Here is a 21,809-nt window from a genome sequence, read left to right on the forward strand (position 1 = left end):
TTGGAAATATTTCATTTATTCCATTTGTATATCTATCTGTCCTTATTAAAATCATAAATATGACTTTTTAAATATTTTTTCTATATTCTTTGTCTGAAATTATAGATGACTGGAACGAACTATAATTTTATTAAAATTAGAAGAGTCATTCTCTATAAGATAATCCAACTTATTTGAATGGAATTCTACTGGTTTAGACCTCTGGCCCTTCTATCAGATTGGTAGTAGAACTAATTGACAGATATCCCAAAGCTATATAAATTGGGCAGCTTCTTGTAAAGAGAATTTTTAGAGGACTTTCAAGTTATGAGCTTTTAGAATTGAGGTCAACAAACATACTCTATCATCAAAATTTCATTAGCTTTGAAAATGTATACTCCCTTTTGCAAATCCTCATAGATCTTGTACTCTATGACAATGTTTCATTTTTAGCTACCTTTGGGAAACTATAATCATGCATCTGTTCTTATTCCTCACCATTTAAAAGCATTAGTAATCATGAGTGTTACTTTAGTATAAAATTCTCCTCCATTCCTTTCTCTCAAATTCCCTGTAACTCTCATACACATTGAGTTTAATAAATGAGAGAAAGGTAATTTTCCACCATAATTCAAATTTTAAATCACTTCACAACTAACTTCATAAAGGTGGGTAGGAGTTTAATAAAATTTAATCTCAGTTAAGTTCAGCAAAGTGATATGCCATATTCTTGCTCCTTTGAAACCTCAGTGTGATGGTCTTCACCTATTTTAAATTATACATTTCACCAGTAACAAGGTGTTTTTGCATGCACGTCACTACTATATATATATATATATATATATATATATATATATGACTGTACAAATTATCTAAATTATGAGAACACTTAAACATAGAAGTTAGAAATGATGAAGAAACAAATATAAATACTATGCTTCTCAAAAGATATCTTTGCTTATCCCACAGGTTATATGCATTATACTTTGGAGGTCTCTGGTCTTAAGGGAAGGTTAACATGCAAATAGATAATTAGAATAAAGTGATCAATTATCTCATAGATAGTAAATACAAGATGCTAAAGTCTGAAAAAAGCTCAGAAAAGACTTTCTGGAGGGGGCTCTAAACCTTTCAATATAAAGAGAGATTTGATTTTGGGTGGTGAACACAATACAATACACAGATGATGTATTACAGAATTGTATACTTGAAACCTGTATAATTTTATTATTAATCAATGTCATCTCAATAAATTTAATATTTTTTTTAAAAAATTAAAAATAAAAAGGGCTTAATGAAGCAAATAAAAGGTAGGGAAGGATGAAAAGAAGAGCATTTCAACCAGAAAGAGCATCTATGTAAAAGCACAAAGTTATGAAACCAAGATGTGTTTTCAGGAAATTTAGAGACTACTAGAAAACACCAAGAAGGCAATAAATTAAATCTACACCTCACTACCCAGGCTTACCCACTTTTTTATGCATATACACATACACATATTGATTTAAATAATAGCCCTTCCTTCTATACATATACATGATTTAATAGCATCACACTGTGAAAGCTGTTCTGTAAGTAAAAAAAGAGGCAATAAAATAGCTTTGAGAGTATGCTGCTGGAATTCCCTTATTTTAACTATCTCAGATTGTTACTTTGAATATATTTTATTGTTGTTGTTAATCCTCACTTGAGGATATTTATCCCATTGATTTAGAAAGAGTGGAAGGGAGGGTGTGGGTGGGGAGAGAGAGAGAAACATCAATGTGAGAAAGACACATCGATTGGTTGCCTCCTGCAAGGCACCAGGATGAAGCTGGGGATTGAACCTGCAATCTGTAACCCAGGTACATGCCCTTGATCAGGAGTCAAACCTGCGACTCTTCAGAGTGGGCTGACGTTCTATCCACTGAGCAACACTGGCCAGGGCCTGAATAGATTTCTAATGACTTAATTATTTTTTATGTCATAGTCATGCAGAAGTTTCCCATTTTCATTGTTTTACATTTCAAATAAACATCTTTGTACACATAGCTTTGTGTTCATTAACTGATTATTTCATTAAGGTTTTAAAGATTTGGAACCCTTAGGTCAAAGGATATGCAAAGAGTAAGGTTTTTTGATACACAATGACAAATGGCTTTCTAGAAAAGTTAAACCAAATTACCTGCATATCCTTATAGTATGACATGTTTTATCTTCCCACATCTTCATCAACATTGAACATCTATACTAATAAAAGGTTAATATGCTAATTAGACCAGGCATCTTCTAGACGTCCTTCCGGACAAAGCCACGGTGGCAGGGGCTGAGGCAGAGGTGGTTAGGTGAGATCAGGCCATGACGGGGGAGCAGTTAGGGGGCGATCAGGCCAGCAGAGGCGGTTAGGGGAGATCTGGCCAACAGGGGAGCAGTTAGGGGCATCAGGCCGGCAGGCAGAGGTGGTTAGGGGTGATCAGGCAGGCAGGCAGGTGAGCAGTTAGGAGCCAGCAGTTCCGGTTTGTGAGAGGGCCTAAACCGGCAGTTGGACAGCCCCCAAGGGGTCCTGGATTGGAGATGGTGCAGGCTGGATTGAGGGACCCCCACCCCATGCACAAATTTTGTGCAACGGGCCTCTAGTATTTATGATAATAATCCACAAGTGAGTGTTGACAGTGGGCCAGCCTCTGTGTCTACTTTATTAATAAAGTATCTCAACATTAGAGAGTTTAAACAGTTTGTCTAAATCCTCATAGAGAATTGGAGAATGAACTAAAAGTTCAGTCTAACCTTAAAAATGATGCTTTTTGTCAGTATGCTATTTCCCCAAGTTTTATATGTTTATATGACTAATAAAGGCGCAATGCACGAAATTCGTCCATTGGGCCTGGCCCTCACAGCCACGGTGGCTTGCCTTGGTCCTCGCAGTCCCAGCTTCAACCGGAAGGTCATCCAGAAGATTGTTTGGCTGTCTGGTCTAATTAGCATATTGTGCTTTTATTATTATAGATTACATATCAAACATTTTTGAATACTAGTTATGTTGAATATTTTCTTTCAGGTTTAGAGGTCACCAGAAACTCTTTCATAAGAAGTTACCATAAGGCCTAACCACAGAAGTGTATATTTTCTCAGTGATATCTAATATTCTGTATTTTAATAATCTTGACCACTTTTATCTTATATATGCAATGAATATTTTCTCAAGTGTCTTTTCTTATTTAAGTTGAATTTGGAGCATTTTTAATATACATCAATTTTCCAATCAAAATCCCAACAAGATTTTTTGGAGATATCACCAAGCTGATTCTAAAATTTATAAGACAAGGCAAAGAAATTAGAATACCAAAGCAATTTTTAAAAAGAAGAGGATGCACACTATCTTATCTCAAAACTTACTCTAAAGCTATAGTAATCAAGGCAGTGTGATAATGGGAAGAAGTAGAGGCCAGAAATAGACCCACATCAACATGACTCATTTTTGACAAAGGTGCAGAGGCAATTTTAGGAAGAGAAGATAATCTTTTAAAAATAGTGATGGAACAATTGGATGTCTGTATGCAAAATATTAAACTTCATTCTCTTACCTTATACAAAGATGTACTCAAAATGAATCATATACCTAAATGTAAAATATAAAATTAAACATGTAGAAGAAAAATAGGTGAAAAATTTGTGACCTTGAGGAGTTAAGCAAAAAGCTGTTAGATACAACATGAAAACCAATAGCCATCAGAGAAATAATTTGGTAAATATGACTTCATCTTACTCTGTGAAAATGGCCAAGAGGACAAAAAACAAGCCACAGATGGGAAAGAAAATGTTTGCAAATTGCGCATCTCCCAAAAGATTTTTATCCAGAATATTTATAAAGAACTCATAAAACTCAACAACGTAAAACAACTCAGTAAAAAAATTGGCAAAATAAAATACACAAAGAATAGCTCTTAAAACTCAACAAAAATTTAAAAATGGGTGAAAGGCACCTCATCAAAGAACATACACAGATGGAAAATGAGCATAAGTAAAGACATTCCACATCATATGTCATCTGGAAAATGAAGATTAAACAATGAGATGCAACTACACACCGATTACAATGGCCCAAATCCAAAACACTGACTACACCACGTGCTGGAGAGGAGGTGGAGCAAGAGGAACTCCTCCTATTCATTGCCAGTGGGAATGCAAAATGGTACAGGCACTATGGAAGACATTTGGTAATTTTTTACAAAACTAAAAATAATCTGACAATATGACTTACCAATGGCACTCTTTGGTAGTCACTAAAAGGAATTGAACACTTATCTCCATGTGAAAACTGTACATGAATGTTTCTAGAATTTTTATTCATAATTGCCAAGACTTAAAGCATCCAAGATGTTCTTCAGTAGATAAATGGATAAATAAAGTGTGGTACATCCAGACAATGAAATATTTTTCAGCACTACACAAAATGGACTATCAACCCACAAGAAGACATGGAGCAACCGATGCTCCATAACTAATTGAAAGAAGCCAATCTGAGAAGGTTATCCTATATAATAAAGAGCTAATATGCAAATGGTCATCATGCCCTTGCACCCTCGCGCCAGGGCCGGGGGACCTGAGGCCATGCCCCCCACCTGGCACCAGAGCAGGGGACTTGAGGTTGCACCCCCTGCCCGGTGGGGCTTGATGGGGGTGGGGCCAGCTGGGTCTGTGTCTCGTGCAATTTCGAGGTAAGCGTGGGTGGGTGAGGACTTGACGCTGGGTCCTGCGGCATGCCCCAGACTCTGACAGGAGGGAGACTTTCATATACATTTTACTAATTTTCTTTCATCCCTGACACTTCTATTATAGAGAAAGGGCAAATAGCAATATTAAAATGTTTCCTCTAATTAATTCCTTTTTAATGTGCATGAATTTTGTGCACCGGGCCACTAGTATACTATATGGTTCTAAGTATATAACATTCTGGAAAAGGCAACACTAGAGAAACAGTAAAAAGAGAAGTGGTTGCCAGCAGTTAGGGTGTATAAAGGAGGATTGAATAGGTAGAGCACAAAGGATTTTTAGGGCAGTCTAAATACTCTGTATAATATACTACAATGATGGATACATGTCATTATACATTTGTCTAAACCCATAGAATGTACACCACCAAGAGTGAATCCTCAGTAAACTCTGATGTGTCACTGTATGTCATAAATTGTAACAAATGTACTCCTCTGGTGGGGGGTATTGGTAATGAGGGAAGATATGCATATGTATGGGTGGGGAATAGATATCTGTACTTCTCACTTTTGTGCTGTAATATGTACATCTTAGCTTAATTGAAGAACAGGGTTGGAGTCATCATTCCATCTATGTTAACAATAAAGTCATAAGAGTGGCTCTACTTGACAAGGAAGAGCAGGGAAAATAGATGAGCGATAAGCTTAGGGTAGATCTCTCGGAAGTCATTTGAGTAAAAGAACTTTTGTGGGCACATTATTTGGCCTACAGAGTATTGTTTTCAATTAGCTGTCTCCACTCATTTATATTACGTATTGCCACCTCATCGTATTTGAGTTTGTGATTCGTGACTTTCTGAAAGGACAGAGAAAGAAGAGCCAGTGGAAGCGGCCTTTACAAAAGGGTGTACAAGGTGTGAAACCAGCCTAGAGGAAGGGGTGGCACAACAGCCTGGGGAGTGAAAGAAGAAAAATGAAGTTAACAGTGTCAAATACCCCTGAGAGAGCCAGTCAAGATAAGGACTGAGGGTCATCTGTGCCTTTAGAGAGAGCATGCTCTGTTAAATGGGGTTAGAAATCAGATCACACTATGCTGAGGGGGTGACTGAATCTTAGGAATTGGAGATAATGCTTGCAGATTGCATTGGAGACTTTGAATGAGTTGGAGAGGAGAGAGATTGAATGGTAGTGGCGGTGAAATCCAGCGGAGAGAGAGGTCAGCTTGTTTTTGTTTGCCAATTTCCTCTTTTGGATAGAAGTTTGAACAATGTGTACAGGTTGAAGGAAATGGGCTAGAAAAGAAGGAAAAGTTGAAGATAAAGGATAGAAAGAAAAATAACTAATGGCAAAAGCCTCGGCATCAGGAAGAGGGAATAAAATCAAACACAGCCTTTGCCTTCAATAGCAGGAAGGGCACCTGATCCTTTAAGATTGGAGGAAAGAAAGTAAGAATGTTGTTAGATGTAGCCATGTGATACTGGAGAGGATTGCAAGGATGCACGAATGGTTTCCACACAATGACCTCAATTTTCTTTTTAAAATAGCAGGTGCACTGAGAGCGAAAGGGAGAGACTGTATGGCTTAAGTGGAGTGATAAACTTTTGAAATAGTGGCTGACCACAGTCAGAGGGAAAGGATTAGTGAATGTTATTGAGAGGCTAACTCAGATTAGAAAACCACAAATCTGCAGGCTGGTATATTTTGCTCCTGTAGCATTCAATGTGCCTGGATATGAAAAAGAGAAGATTCACTATAGTTTGGATTCAAGGTTGAATGTATAATGTAAGAAAGGACAGGCTGTAGAAATGTAAAGGCTCATGTCCAAGCTAAATTCCAAGCAAGACTTGGAGAACATAGAAAGATCTCAAAGAAAACCTCAGAGAATAAAGATTTAATTTTATTTGTAACCTAACACCATTCCTGACCTAATCTCATTTTTTATTTTATTTTAGTCCTTTTCCCTAATCCTTTTTCAAACTGATTTTATATTCACTCTTCTTATTTTGTAAGACACATTTTAGATACAAGGTCAGGTATAAGCAAATAAAAGACAACTAAAAACACACAGATGGTCAGACAGAAGTCAGTTTTAATTTAACAAGGGAGGCTGGAACTTAAAGCATCTCAGATGAGTTTTAATTGAGAGGAAGATGTTGCGGGTGGTTAGGATGATGTGGAGTAGACATTTATTGAGGTTGTGGAGTTAGGGTTTAACGTGGTTCTCATCCTGAGATAATTTTGTCCTGAAGGGACATTGGGCCATGTCTGGAACCATTTTTAGGAGAGTGGAGTAGTACTGGCGTGTAGTGCCAGGGATGCTGCTACACACCCTACAGGACAGCCCCTACAGGATTATCTGACCAAAATATCAGTAGTGCTCAGTTTGAGAACCTTGGTTTAGATACATTATAAACATGATAGAAGGATGAGAATGGCCAGAAATCATCCGGAGAACCATTGAAAAAGGTAGAGAAGGAGGAACTATCCAGAGCATCACCATGCCAGGTGATGTGAGGTTCAAAGATATCTATTTGTGGGTGATGGCTTGTGAAAGAATGGAAGAGTCATTGTTTGGAAAAGTTTATGCTATTGTGACACAAATTCACAAATGATTCCTGAGGCTAGCGTTTTGTAAAGCAAATAGAGGGAGGATGAAAGCAAGGGCACTTCAGGGAAAGCATATGCTTTTGTTTCAGTTGCCCTTAAACAAGAGTTCCTAGTTCTTTCCTCCAAAGTTTCCAGATGAATGCATTAATTTTGGTTTAGAAAAAATCTAGCTCTGACATACCGGCATGACTTGAGAAGTCTTCTTTTTCTCCATAACCCTCCTCCACATCCCTGTGTTTCTCATTTTTTAGTTTCTTTTGGTTTTCCCTAAATAGACACTACTTCTTATGGTCAACCGTACAGAGCTGACCATTTCTTTTGCTACAACATGCAACAAACACTCCCTGCTTTGGTTTAATTAATACAGGCCCTCTAAACAATGGTGACCTTGACTTTACAATCCTTTTAATACTCCAATACTGGACATTTGTTTTTTTAGATACTATTTAGAATGTCTGACTTCTGAAAGATTGAAGGAGTTTCAATATTGAGACCTCCTAATCCAAATTGTATTTATTTGGATGACTAGATATTTCTTTTACATTGACTTATTAACAGTGGAAAAATAATTGATTTAACTATTTTTTTCTGCTACCAGATTGGCTAAATTTTTTAATTCTATCCAGTAGTCAGGACTGAATTACTTTTAAGATAATATCAATTTATATATTGGGTTTATCTATAGGCTGCAAAACAGCAGGGTTTTCTGGGCCATAAACATCTCCAGACTCCTGTACTCAGCACCCAGTGTTTCATAGAACAATTTCAACCAGATGATCATAAAAAGAAACTTGATAACTCATTTGTTGATGATCACAAACAGATTGCTATACTTTAATTTCCAAATCTCCATATATCTTCTAGTAAACCTAGTATACAAAGGAAGACATGTCCTTAAAAAAATTAGTGTACCACGTGAATAAGGTAGTATAAATAATTCCTTTCTGTTTTCAATCCAATTACTTAGTGCTCTCTTAACATAAGACTAATGATAAAACAAAAACAAAAAGAGAAAAACTCCTAGCACCATGTATCATCTGTATGTATTGTCAGAATGATCCTTAACTATTTTAGGTTTATAATATTTATTCAATTAAAACAAGTGAATCAATTCCGTCCCCCACCCCTACATAGAAGAATAACTATAGTCTTTACCCCCTTTGCATGTGAATGGACTAACCCAGATTCAATTGTATATTTCTTTATTTCAAACATTTTGACAATATTTCATGTACATGTAGTAAATGTATTATCATTGTTAAAATATGTATTTTCTTTATGGTGAAATTGAGAAAGACATACACTAGTTATTGTACATGTATTAGCAACATTCACCTTAACAAATGCTGAGGTAGAAAACAAATCCAATATAATAAAAGAGTAATATGCAAATCGACCGAATGGCAAAATGACCGGTTGCTATGACATGCACTGACCACCAGGGGCAGATGCTCAACACAGGAGCTGACCCCTGGTGGTCAGTGAACCACACAGAGGGAGCACCGCTCAGCCAGAAGTCAGCTCATGGCTGGCAAGTGCAGCAGCAATGGCAGGAGCCTCTCCCACCTCTGTGGCAGTGCTAAGGATGTCTGACTGCTGGTTTAGGTCTGTTTCCCATGGGGAGCAGGCCTAAGCCTTCAATCAGACATCCCATGAGGGCTCCCAGACTGGGAGAAGGCACAGGCTGGCTGAGGAACCTGTGCCCCACCCCCACCCCCAGTGCACGAATATTGTGCACCAGGCCTCTAGTAGGTGTTATATTTCATCACACTTGTTTTTAGTTGTCATTATGCAGACAAAAGTAATATCTATTTCTTTTGTGTAAATTATGCAGTATTAAATCATTAGGCTTATTTTAAAATTCCACCCCTTCCTATACTCTATATTCCCTTTCCTGCTTTCTATTTCTTCATAGCACTATCACCATCTAACATAATACATAACTAACTTTGTTGTTGTTGTTTTGCTTATGTGTATTCACCCTTTAGAATGTAATTTCCTCTAAGGCAATGATATCGGTATATTTTATTCAATGCTGTTGCTCCCTTGCACACAGTAGGCACTTGATGAATACTTGTTGAATGATTGTGGTTATATAAATTAATTCAACCACTTGTCTAATGGCATAATTTCTTCAAGGGGTGTCTTCAGTGACTTTTCACAAAAGAACTTTACTATTTTTAATTAGTTGACTTGCTTTAACTTCTTAAGATATCACCTTTTTAAAAGGTTTTCGTGAGAAGCACAGTGGTGTGTAATTCTGTTTCAGGTAGAGTTTAGACTCCCACTCCACTGCAAACCTCTTTACTCACCCAGCTACTATGTGCATATTGACTCCTTAGGAGTTTATAGCATGTCTTTCTAGGTCTCTGGGGAAGTCATTTAATTCTCTGAGGAGCTTAATAAAGAAGTCAAATATACTGGGAGAGAAAAAACAACTAGGCAATCCTCACTTTTGTTCTTTTCGTAGGTGTTGTATAACTATTTTCTACAACATTAAATTTGCAGTTGTGGCATAAAAGAAACTTTTCTTTCTTAGAATGTCATATTATTTACTTGTGTTATACTTGAATAACTACTTTCATAGTGGGTGGGGGATGGGAAGAGATTAACCAAAGAACTTATATGTATACTAGTGACCCAGTACACAAATTCTTGCACATTGAAAGGAAATTAATTAGAAGGTGGCTGGTGGGGCGGGACTGGGCGAGATGGGCCAGACATGCCCTGGAGCCATCCTACCTCGGTCCCTCCCTGGTGTCTACGGAGTGAGTGGGGTTCTTCCGGCAGATGGGGTCCCTTGGCCTTGCCTGTGGGGATCGGGCCAAACCCATCTCTCTGACTCCCCCCAGTTGGGTTCTGGAGTGTGAGAGGGCACTCTGCAAAGTTGCTGTCATACAAGGTGTGGAATGCAAACGCAAGTGTGCAGTAAACCAGATTCGGGGCCGACAGTGCCCCAGCAACAATATAACCCACGGCTGAAGGTGGAATCGCGTGGCCCTGTGAGGAATCGGGCTTCCTCCTCTCTGGTTTTGGAGTGCGTCACCCTAGAACCTCTGCTGCCAAGTCACTGCAGCTCAGCAGCTCCTGCATTGAGTGTCTGCCCCCTGCTGGTCAGTGTGCATCATAGTGACTGGTTGGACAGTAGGAGGGACACTTAGCATACTAGCCTTTTATATATATAGATAGATATAGATAGGCATAACCCATGGACACAGACAATAGTGTGGTGAAGTCCTGGAATGGGGTGGGGACTGGGTGGAGGCAGGCAAGGAGCGGGGGGAGAATGGGAGACATCGGTAATACTCTCAACAATAAAATAAAATAAAATAAAATAAAATAAAATAAAATAAAAAAGAAAGTCAGTTAGGTGTGGCTTATAATAGAGCAAAACTCCCATTGGTATAAACTCTCAATATTTTAGCCTACTAAAAGCCATACTGTAAAATAGTGTATAATCCCCAACTCATTCGCATTGGGTTTTAGAATTCATAGAATACTCTTTTATATCTAGCTTGTCCTTTTAATTATGTGTTTCTCGTGTTAATAATAAAACTTGTCTGAGTAACATATGGTTGGACAATTCTTGAGAACAAAAACCATATCTTACTCATTTTGAAACAACCAAACACTTAGCTCATTGCCTTGTATATGGTAAGTTCCAGACAAATGTGAATGAATACATCTTTGGATCAGTGATGAAAGATACAGACACTAAAAAGAAGCTTGACCAAAGCAATCAAAATAAAAAAGATCATCAATATGTTTTCATTTAAAATTATGAATATTTTGATATTGAGTCCCACAATATAAAGAAGTCAGAAATCATCCACTTTCTCAGGCCATCCATTAGAATGAACCATTTTAACCTAAATGATAATCCAAACTTCCAAATGAATATTTTTTATTAGTGTATTATTATAATAAGCTGCTTAATAAGAGAAGGCTTATTTTGGTTTTCCTCTTCAGACTCATGACTCTAAACAGCTTAGAAAAGATTCTTAAATATTCTTTTGCTCATTTATATTGTCATTTTGTTGCAGGCACATGTCCAACAAAAGAACAATTTTTTTGACTGTACTGAGGGGAAGCCATGGAATCTGATTCAAAGAATTTTAGAAGGATTGATGATTAGTTATTTTTAAACAATATGTGTGTGTTTTAGCCAAAGATACAATAGAAAGGTAAAATTTGCTATATAGGTGTAGATTCCTTAACAAATAAGTGAAGCAAATTATAATGTGGTTCTCTACTAAAATAGTATTTTCTTTTAACCATCCCTAATTGCACAAATAATACATTTATGGTATAAAGGGAATTTTTTAAATCTTAAAGAGATTTTGTTAAAAATATGTATTTTAAATAAGGACATTTTCCTTATTATATAATTACATGTTAGCAATAACAACTTAGAACAGTTACACAATTATATCTCAGATCTGTAAAAACATGAAAATAATAATGTATGAACTGCTAACCTTGAGATCTCATGAACGCCAGTGTCTTCCTGAAGATTATGCCTCTGAAGACATCTTTTCAGTCTGTTGATATCTCCTTATTTTTTCCTTAAAAAAAGAGATTTGTTTCAATATGTTATATTTTCGAACAGTAAAGCTGACTACAAAATGTAAATATGACCTAGAGAAAAATCAATAGAAATCTTGGAATATAAATAAGGCATTAAAAATAGTGTGGAATAATTGTACTACACATAATTTAGTGCAGAAAGAATATCCATTCTAGAAGAATGCAGTAAATTTCTAATAATTTACAACCATTTTCATTCATTTACTTACCTGTTATTTAATCAAATATTTCTATGAACAAAAAGTTAAAGTCCTTCTATCTTACTAATTGGTATTACACTAGATTTAAGTCTAGAAGATTCATATCTTCGAAACACACAAAAATCAAGGAAAATTAACCAAAATGCTACAGCTATATAGGTGATGACAATCACAATGAATATATATTATATTTTGGAGGGTGTACTTAAGGAATTTAATTCTAAAATTAACTGAAATATTTGTATATTCAGGTTTTAAGATAACTTAGACTTTAATAACATAATTTAAACACAAAATTCTTTAACATAAACATGATTTAAGAAAAATCTTGTTTTTTAAAATTGCAGTGCCATAATTCACAATGATTAATGCAAATATTTAAAGAGGTGATAAAATCCTGGTAGTAATTATACACTTTTACTTTCCCAGATTAAAATGTATATAATCAGTTTTTCTAAAGAATTAATAAACTTTACATTCTAATATGTTAGGTCATGTCCATATACAATGTAAAAATTTTCCTTAAAAATGATGTAGAGAACCTTGGAAAATGTGGTTTATTTATTGTCTTCCTATAATACTCAGAGATGAACTATCACTGATCATAGCCAATACCAATAGCTGGTGTAGAAGTACCATAAATCGGTTACTTAAATGAAAAAATAGGCTCAGTAAGCAACTTATACTGATGTCAGTTTTATTCTTTTATATCTTAAAACTCTTGAGAACATTACCCTCAAATGATGGCATGTAAAGACCACTGAAGCAATAACTTACATCACCTATTGCACTCACTTTGAAGAACAGTTTAGCATATAACTTTTCTGCCTTCTCTGTTAATGATACATATCATGAGATTGCAAGTCAAGCAACTAAAAATCAATGGACAAGCATGTTAATTGATCTCTACCTTCTCATAATGTGTCCATTAAATACAAACTTTAAATTATTATTTGCAAAATTACAACAAAATACTAAAAATAAATTACATACTGCATTACATATGTCTACAAATGTCATTTATAATCTGAAACCATTTCTTGTTGATGAAAATTAATTCTATTATTTAAATATCATTTTTATCTGCTGAGATGTCATTTAAAATTTTATCCCTTCAAAATGAGTTTTTGCTGCTATAAAAATATGGGAAAATTGCTACTAGTTCAATTTCCCTATGTTACAAATAAGGAGACTTACTACTACATATTTGTGACATGTAGCTAAATCTAAAGAAAGAAATTAAGATTTTTTATTGTCTACTGTTAAAATTAAAATAAAAAATAATTGTATTTTACAACCAAATAAATGAAGTATTTTATTTAGGCATTTAAGGTAGTCTATTGAGGAAAGCAAAAATATTGAGAAATCTAGTGATCTAAAGTTACATACCTCTAATTAGCCTGTAATTTACACAGAGGCCAAGGAACCGTTGGTGTTAGGAAAAAGGGACTCAAACTCTGACCTGTTGGAAGGTCTAAGATATAAAATATATCTGATGGACAGAGCTGACCCTAACTGAGGCCAGTGAAGCCCCTGGGAGGGAGTTCATCACAAAGGAAGAAGAATTCTGAAAGACTATGTCATAGTCAATGCAAAGTTCCAAGTATTGGGGATGTGAGGATCGATGCTAGTACTTGGCACAATGTGTAGTAGTTGATGCTGGAAACCATTTCAACTCAGCACCTTGGTTCTGTGAATGTGATTCAGAGGCATTGGCTGTGTGAAACTGTGTGAGGAAGTTCTGCGTACACATGTGAAAGAGAGAATTTAAAGAGTTGTGGTGCTAAGATATCTAGGTCATTAGCACTTGCTCTGAGACCCAGCAACTCTGGAGAGGTATAATCCCCAGATCTAAGGGCTTTTCCTTTTCCTTTACAAGCCTTTTGGGCCCATCAGGGGCGAATTACACAGGATTAGTGGAAACTGTCATTTTCCTAGAAACCCATGTTTATGGGGTGGTCCCAACCTGAGCTGGATACCCTCAGCATAGACTATTATATCACTACTTGAGTGGGACCCTGGTCCCATGGATGGTCTCAACAGTGACAAGTGATATCTGGGACCGATTTGTGGATATATATTACCATCCCAGATACTATGAAAAATATTCAAGGAGGGTGACATTTATAAAATACTAAGAACATGTACAGTAATGTAAATGTAATGCTATTCGTCCTCACAATTTTTTTTGTGCTCATCAAAAGAACCCCAGTTTCTGATTATGAATTCTATGAAAAAGAAAACAAACACGAACCTGTGTTATCATTTAGAAATGTCCACCTAACACTTATGGCTCATATCTGGTCTTTTCTGCTATCTGGGTTCAACTGAAAAATTCTCTGAAAACCAGTTTTTCACTTTTAGAAATTCCTGCAATATTGCAGGGCTAGAGAGAGAGGTGAACATCACTTGCTCCAGGCCCCTTGGCTTCCTGGTTGCCCCTGGACATTACTGCAAATCTCCCTTAGTCCCAGCAGCCATGCACAATGGCAAGGGTCGAGTCACTCTTCCATGTTTATCAACATTGTCTCCAAAGGGCACCGTTAGTAGGTCAGTGTTGGCATACCTTAATCAATAGTCATGCTAGACTTCACTGAGGTCATTAAAGGTCCCATCGGCCATGAGTGAGCTATAACTTCAGCTGTGCTGTTTTTAATGGATGACTCAATGATTAACCCTAAGGAAATATAACGTGTTTGAAACACTCCTATCTTCTTCCTGTCTTTAGTGTTTTGTTTTGTTTTGTTTTCCTGACAAATGCTGGGGTTTTGAGAATAAACTTGTTACAGAATCACAGAATTTGAGGCTCCCCACCCCAGCTGATCACTTCTCCATGTCTGGAAGCATGGCTCATATCAGTGTAGGAATGTAACTGAAGAAATGTGAAATTGCTGTTCAGTGTTTCTAAAGTGATGAGAAGATTTTTAAGTTCAGTATAATAGTTTAATTGCATTTGTTACTGCATCTCAAACTATAATATTGCATAATTACTATGCCTGCAACCAGCAAAAGCATCATTCACTCTGAAGGACAGCTTCCTGACTAAAGCAAAGGACTTAGAGCAAACAAATCTAGCAGGAAAGATGAATCTGAAATGTAAAGTCTGACCCTATTTGTTAAGGGAATAAAACCCACTGACAATCATACTGATTCTATTTAGAATTATTTTATTAGTAACAATTCCATTCCAATTTCATACCTTCATACATGCTGAAGTGCAGTTATCAAAATATATGCAGCAATCAATTTACTTTTTTAACAAACAAAAAATGAATTTCCATTTTTTTCCTAACATGTGTTGAACTATAATAAAAGTGTCACATGACCCAAAAAGTTTCTAAAATGATGGTAGTACTTAGTCATCCTATTTCAGTAAGTGGACAGGAGTTATTAAAACAAATTAAATCCAGTCCTCTTTAGGCTATTTATATATCAGGTGGTCACCATGTTGTTCTTCTACTCAATCAGCTGTGCTTGAAAGTGCAAAAACTTCTCCAAAATTGTTCAGATATATCTCTGTAAAGGCATACGAAAAGACTTCACTGGGAATTTGCAAGAATTTTAGATGTAAGTTTAAGTAAAAATGTAAAAACCCAAAGAAGCATATAATTTACAAAAAAATGGTAAATTAGCAAGACTGAACCAAGAAGAGGTACAAACTTGCCTAGACAGGGTATCCTAAAAGGATTGAAAAAGTGTTTGAACATCGAAAGAACAAACAGGATCAGCAGGGGACAGGGAAGCTTTTTTTTTTTTTTTTTTTAAATATATTTTATTGATTTTTTACAGAGAGGAAGGGAGAGAGATAGAGAGTCAGAAACATCGATGAGAGAGAAACATCGATCAGCTGCCTCCTGCACATCTCCGACTGGAGATGTGCCCGCAACCCAGGTACATGCCCTTGACCGGAATCGAACCCGGGACCCTTCATTCCGCAGGCCGATGCTCTATCCACTGAGCCAAACCGGTGTCGGCAGGGAAGCTTTTAATAACGTTTGCAACAATGGTCTCCAAATTGTTTAGATCATACACTTTGCCAACAAAAAAAGCTTCTTGACCTCTACACATTTTTCACTCATGCTGCTCATTTTCACACTTCCCCACTTACTCAATTTAGGGTCCATCATTCAACATGGTAGTCTCTCCTTTCCATATACAATCACCTCCAAGGCCTTTCTCTCTCTTCAAATCAGTCTGACAAAAATAAAATGACCTAGTTAAGTTCAGCTATCTTCCTTCTATGAACCTACTCCTAGTAGCTGAACAGATGATTACAGCTAGAGAAAATGTAGACTATGGCATTACTGGCATAACTACTGATAATATGATAAAGACCTTTAAGTGCGTCCCTGATCATCTGATCATAGTTCTCTTATTAATTCATACTTCAACTCTATGATACTACTAAAAGAGGCATCTGTGCTTCTTTTCCACTCTTCAACATTTCTTCCCATCTCCTCTCTCTCTGTTTATGACATAGCTTCTAAAAAAAAATTTAAGAACCATGATTCAATTTCGTCTTCTCACCACTATATCCTACATATCCTTGATATTTCTACCCCTGTAGTCAACCTTCAATCCTCTAATAAAGGCGAAACTGTTCTCTCCAACCTAAGGTCAACCCTTTCCCTGAAGCCTTGGATTCCATTTTTTCTCACCAATTTTAGGTCTTTGTTACTTCAATAATCCCCTTTCTCTCCTACATTGTCATTTTTTTCCTTCATATTACTGGATAATTCCCATCTGTCTGCAAATATATTGTAATGTCTCCCAACTTTAAAAAATTCCTTGATATCAATTCCTTATCTCACTTTCGCCTTATTTCTCCACTGTACTTTATAGCAACATCCTAAAAGAGAGCATTCTCCATTCCTCAGATAAAATTCTATGTTGAACTCCCCAAAATTAGATTTCATTTTCACAGCTCCACTGAAACAGTACTATCAAGGTCAGATGTAAAATTGGATATTGCCAAATCCAATGGTAAATTTTTAGTCTTTATCTTCCTTAATGTCTCAAGAGAGTTTGACACAATCACATTCATTTTCTTGAAATATTTCTTTTCCTTGCTTCTAGGATTCCGTACAGGAGGTAGGCTTGTCTGCTACCTCATCTGCTGCCCTTTCTCAATCTCCTTGCCCGATTTCTTCCCCTCTTACTAACCCTAAATCCTGAGGTCTGAGACTTCTCTGACTCTTTCCTAGGAAAGCAGATCTTATGTCTTTTTAATAGCACCATTTATTTATGAGTCCCAAATTTAGATGGCTAATCTGAACCTCTTCTCTGAGTTTTATGTTCTTTTTTTTTTTTTTTTTAGATTTTTTACTGATTTTTAGAGAGAAAGTAAGAGAGAGGGAGAGAAAGAAACACCCGGTGAGAGCAGAACATTGGTCAGCTGCCTCCTTCACACCCCCGACAGGGGTTGAGGCCACAACCCAGGTGTATGCTCTGACTGGGAATTGAACCAGCCACCTCTCCTGCACAGGACAACACCCAATTAACTGAGCCACACCAGCCAGGGCATCTGAGCACTATATTCTTATCTGCACTGCCAACATTACAGTTCCATTTGAATAGCTATTGAGCTTTACAACCTTAATATATCAAAACAAAATAATAATAATGAAAAGAGGGAAGGTAAGATGGAAGGAAAGGAGGAAGGAAGGAAATAACATGCTCTAGAATTTCTCTTCTAACTCAGTCTTTCCCATTTTAGTAAATGGCATCACTGCTTACCCAATGACTCATATTAAAAACCTAGCTCAGTGATGGCGAACCTATGACACGTGTGTCAGAGGTGACACGTGAACTCATTTTTTTGGTTGATTTTTCTTTGCTAAATGGCATTTAAATATATAAAATAAATATCAAAAATATAAATCTTTGTTTTACTATGGTTGCAAATATTTAAAAATTTCTATATGTGACATGCTACCAGAGTTAAGTTAGGGTTTTTCAAAATGCTGACACGCCGAGCTCAAAAGGTTCGCCATCACTGACCTAGCTCCTTGAGAGATGGCTTATTCTAGGATTGCAGCAGGATAGATACCAGATGAACCTGTAGCATCTTACAGTGACGGAAAGTAAGAAGGGATAAAAACATAGGTATTGTCATGTCAAAAGGACCCAAGAACTGACCTGAAAATACTCTCAATAGTCAAAGCTGGAATAATCTAAACAATAAAATTAATGATAGTATTACATTGTAATCCAAAGAATCAATATAAATATTCATGAGTCTATACTGATAGAAATAAATGACCGAATAAGTAATTAAGAGATAAGCAACATGCCGAAACTGGTTTGGCTCAGTGGATAGAGCGTCGGCCTGCGGACTGAAAGGTCCCAGGTTCGATTCTGGTCAAGGGCATGTACCTGGGTTGCGGGCACATCCCCAGTGGGAGATGTGTAGGAGGCAGCTGGTCGATGTTTCTCTCTCATCGATGTTTCTAACTTTCTATCTCTCTCCCTTCCTCTCTGTAAAAAATCAATAAAATATATTAAAAAAAAAAAGAGAGATAAGCAACAAAGCTTCCTTACAAAAGACTTACAAATATACATGTAGATATTCTCCCCACTTCCGGAAATGGAACTTGATCCCCAATCTCCACCGTAAGTGTGAGCTGCATTTAGTAATTTACTTTCAAATAATAGATAATGGAAAAAGGACAATAGTAATGTTACAATGGAGAAACCTGGCAAATATCATCTTAATTAAATGACTCACATTATTATCACCAGTGATGCATCATGCTGATATCATTTACTCCCTGATATTATCTGATACAAAAAGGCAAGCACTTCACATCTGTGGCATTCTTCCTTCAAATCCATAACTCAAGTCTAATACTGAGAAAATACCAGAGAACAATAAAATTGAGGAATATTCTAATTATGCTTTTCAAAAAAGTTCTGGTCATGAAAAGCAAGGAAAGACTGAGAAACTGCCACTGATGAGGAAACTAAGGAGCCATGACTAAACTTGATATGCTGTCCTTAAGTAGATCTGAGGATAGCAATGGATAAACTATGAAATCTGAAGAGCCTGTGGTTTGGCTAATAGTACTACTAGTATATACCAATGTTAAATTCTTTGTTTGGGCAAGTGTACCATTCTTATGTAATACTAGAGACCTGGTGCACAAAATTTGTGCACAGGAGTGGGGGGTGTCCCTCAGCCTGGCCTGCACCCTCTTACAATCTGGGACCCTTCAGGGGATGTCTGACTGCCGGTTTAGGCCTGATCCAGCAGGGATCCCTGTGGGATTGTGCCTAAACTGGCAGTCGGACATCCCTCTCGCAATCTGGGACTGCTGGCTCCTAACCACTCACCTGCCTGTCGTCTAATCGCCCCTAACCACTCTTCCTGCCTGCCTAATCACCCCTAACCACTCGCCTGCCTGACTGATCACCCCTAACTGCCTCTGCCTGTGTGCCTGATACCTCTAACTGCTCACCTGCCTGCCTGATCACCCCTAACCACTTTCCTGCCTGCCTGATCGCCCCTAACTGCTTGCCTGCCTGATTGCCCCTAACTGCCTCTGCCTCAGCCCCCACCACAGCAGCTTTGTCTGGAAGGGCATCTAGAATGACGTCCAGAAGGTCGTTTGGCTGTCCGGTCTAATTAGCATATTATGCTTTTATTATTATAGATGCTAACATTGGGGAAAGCTGAGCAAAGGGTCTATGGTAATTAACTGTGTGCTGTTTTTGCAACTTTTCCAGTAATCTAAAATTCTTATGAAATAAAAGTTTAATTTAAAAAGCCCATGAATTATTTTTTTTTTTTATTGCTTAAAGCATTACAAAGGGTATTACATATGTGTCCTTTTTTCCCCCCCACCCTTGACAAGCCCCTGCCCTCCCTTACCCCCCAGTGTCTTATGTCCATTAGTTATGGTTATATGGATGCATACAAGTCCTTCGGTTGATCTCTTACTCCCCTCCCTCCTGTCCCCCAACCCTCCCTGGCCTTACCACTGAAGTCTGACAATCTGTTTGAGGCAGCTCTGCCACTGTATTTATTATTGTTCAAAAGTTTGTAATGGTCTTAATTATCCATGAAAGAATGAGATCATGTGGTATTTTTCCTTCATTGACTGGCTTGTTTCACTTAGCATAATGCTCTCCAGTTCCATCCATGCTGTTGCAAATGGTAAGAGTTCCTTCTTTTTAACAGCAGCATAGTATTCCATCGTGTAGATGTACCACAGTTTTCTAATCCATTCATCTACTGATGGGCACTTAGGCTGTTTCCAGATCTTAGCTATGGTGAATTGTGCTGCTATGAACATAGGGGTGCATATATCCTTTCTGATTGGTGTTTCTGGTTTCTTGGGATATATTCCTAGAAGTGGGATCACAGGGTCAAATGGGAGTTCCATTTCCAATTTTTTGAGGAACCTCCATACTGCCTTCCATAGTGGCTGCACCAGTCTGCATTCCCACCAGCAGTGCACAAGTGTTCCTTTTTCTCCACATCCTCTCCAGCACTTGTCGTTTGTTGATTTGTTGATGATGGCCATTCTGACAGGTGTGAGATGGTACCTCATTGTTGTTTTGATTTGCATCTCTCGGATGATTAGTGACTTTGAGCATGTTTTCATATGTCTCTTGGCTTTCTGAATGTCCTCTTTTGAAAGGTGTCTATTTAGATCCTTTGCCCATTTTTTGATTGGATTGTTTATCTTCTTTTTGTTAAGTTGTATGAGTTCCCTATAAATTTTGGAGATTAAGCCCTTATCAGATATGACGTTGGCAAATATGTTTTCCCACGAGGTGGGTTTTCTTGTTGTTTTGTTGATGGTTTCTTTTGCTGTGCAGAAGCTTTTTATTTTGATGTAGTCCCATTTGTTCATTTTCTCTTTAGTTTCAACTGCCCTAGGAGCTGTATCAGTGAAGAAATTGCTTTGGCATATGTTTGAGATTTTGTTGCCTTTGTATTCTTCTAGAATTTTTATGGTTTCCTGTCGTACATTTAAGTCCTTTATCCATTTTGAGTTTATTCTTGTGTATGGTGTAAGTTGGTGGTCTAGTTTCATTTTCTTGCATATGTCTGTCCAATTTTCCCAACACCATTTATTGAAGAGACTATCTTGGCTCCATTGTATGTTCATGCCTCCTTTGTCAAAAATTAATTGAGCATATTGGTTCGGGCTAATTTCTGGACTCTCTATTCTATTCCACTGATCTATATGTCTGTTCTTGTGCCAGTACCAGGCAGTTTTGAGAACAGTGGCTTTGTAATACAGCTTGATATCTGGCATTGAGATCCCACCTACTTTGTTCTTTCTCAGGATCGTTGCAGCTATTCGGGGTCTTTTTTTATTCCAGATGAATTTTTGGAGAGTTCGTTCTAGATCTTTGAAGAAGGCCATTGGTATTTTAATGGGAAGTGCGTTGAATGTATAGATTGCTTTGGGTAGTATGGACATTTTAATGATGTTGATTCTACCAATCCAAGAACATGGTATGTTCTTCCATCTGTTTATGTCTTCCTCTATCTCTTTTTTCAACGTCCTGTAGTTTTCTGAGTAGAGGTCTTTAACCTCTTTAGTTAAGTTTATTCCTAGGTATCTTAATTTTTTTGGTGCGATGGTAAATGGGATTGTTTTTCTGATCTCCCTTTCTGAAAGTTCACTATTGGTGTATAGAAATGCCTCAGATTTCTTGGGGTTAATTTTGTATCCTGCTACATTGCCAAATTCATGTATTAAGTCTAGTAGCTTTTTGATGGAGTCTCTAG

General features: G+C 37.1%; 1 protein-coding gene across 3 annotated transcripts in view; it reads right to left on the bottom strand.

Annotated features, from left to right (window-relative positions):
• CSRNP3 (cysteine and serine rich nuclear protein 3) overlaps positions 1–21,809 on the bottom strand; it is a 186,196-nt gene that overhangs the window by 131,198 nt on the left and 33,189 nt on the right. For 2 of the 3 annotated variants that reach the window (XM_070422834.1, XM_070422833.1), the window contains exon 3: positions 11,756–11,842. In XM_070422834.1, coding sequence (XP_070278935.1) covers positions 11,756–11,768 — 13 coding nt within the window. In that variant the 5' untranslated portion in view covers positions 11,769–11,842. Of the gene's footprint in view, positions 1–11,755; positions 11,843–16,172; positions 16,238–21,809 lie in introns of those variants that run through there. The other variant, XM_070422835.1, reaches the window with a different exon arrangement.

This window comes from Myotis yumanensis, unplaced genomic scaffold (assembly GCF_028538775.1).
Source record: "Myotis yumanensis isolate MYYU_CA2020_CCGP unplaced genomic scaffold, mMyoYum1.0.hap1 SCAF_8, whole genome shotgun sequence".
Lineage (NCBI taxonomy): Eukaryota > Metazoa > Chordata > Mammalia > Chiroptera > Vespertilionidae > Myotis > Myotis yumanensis.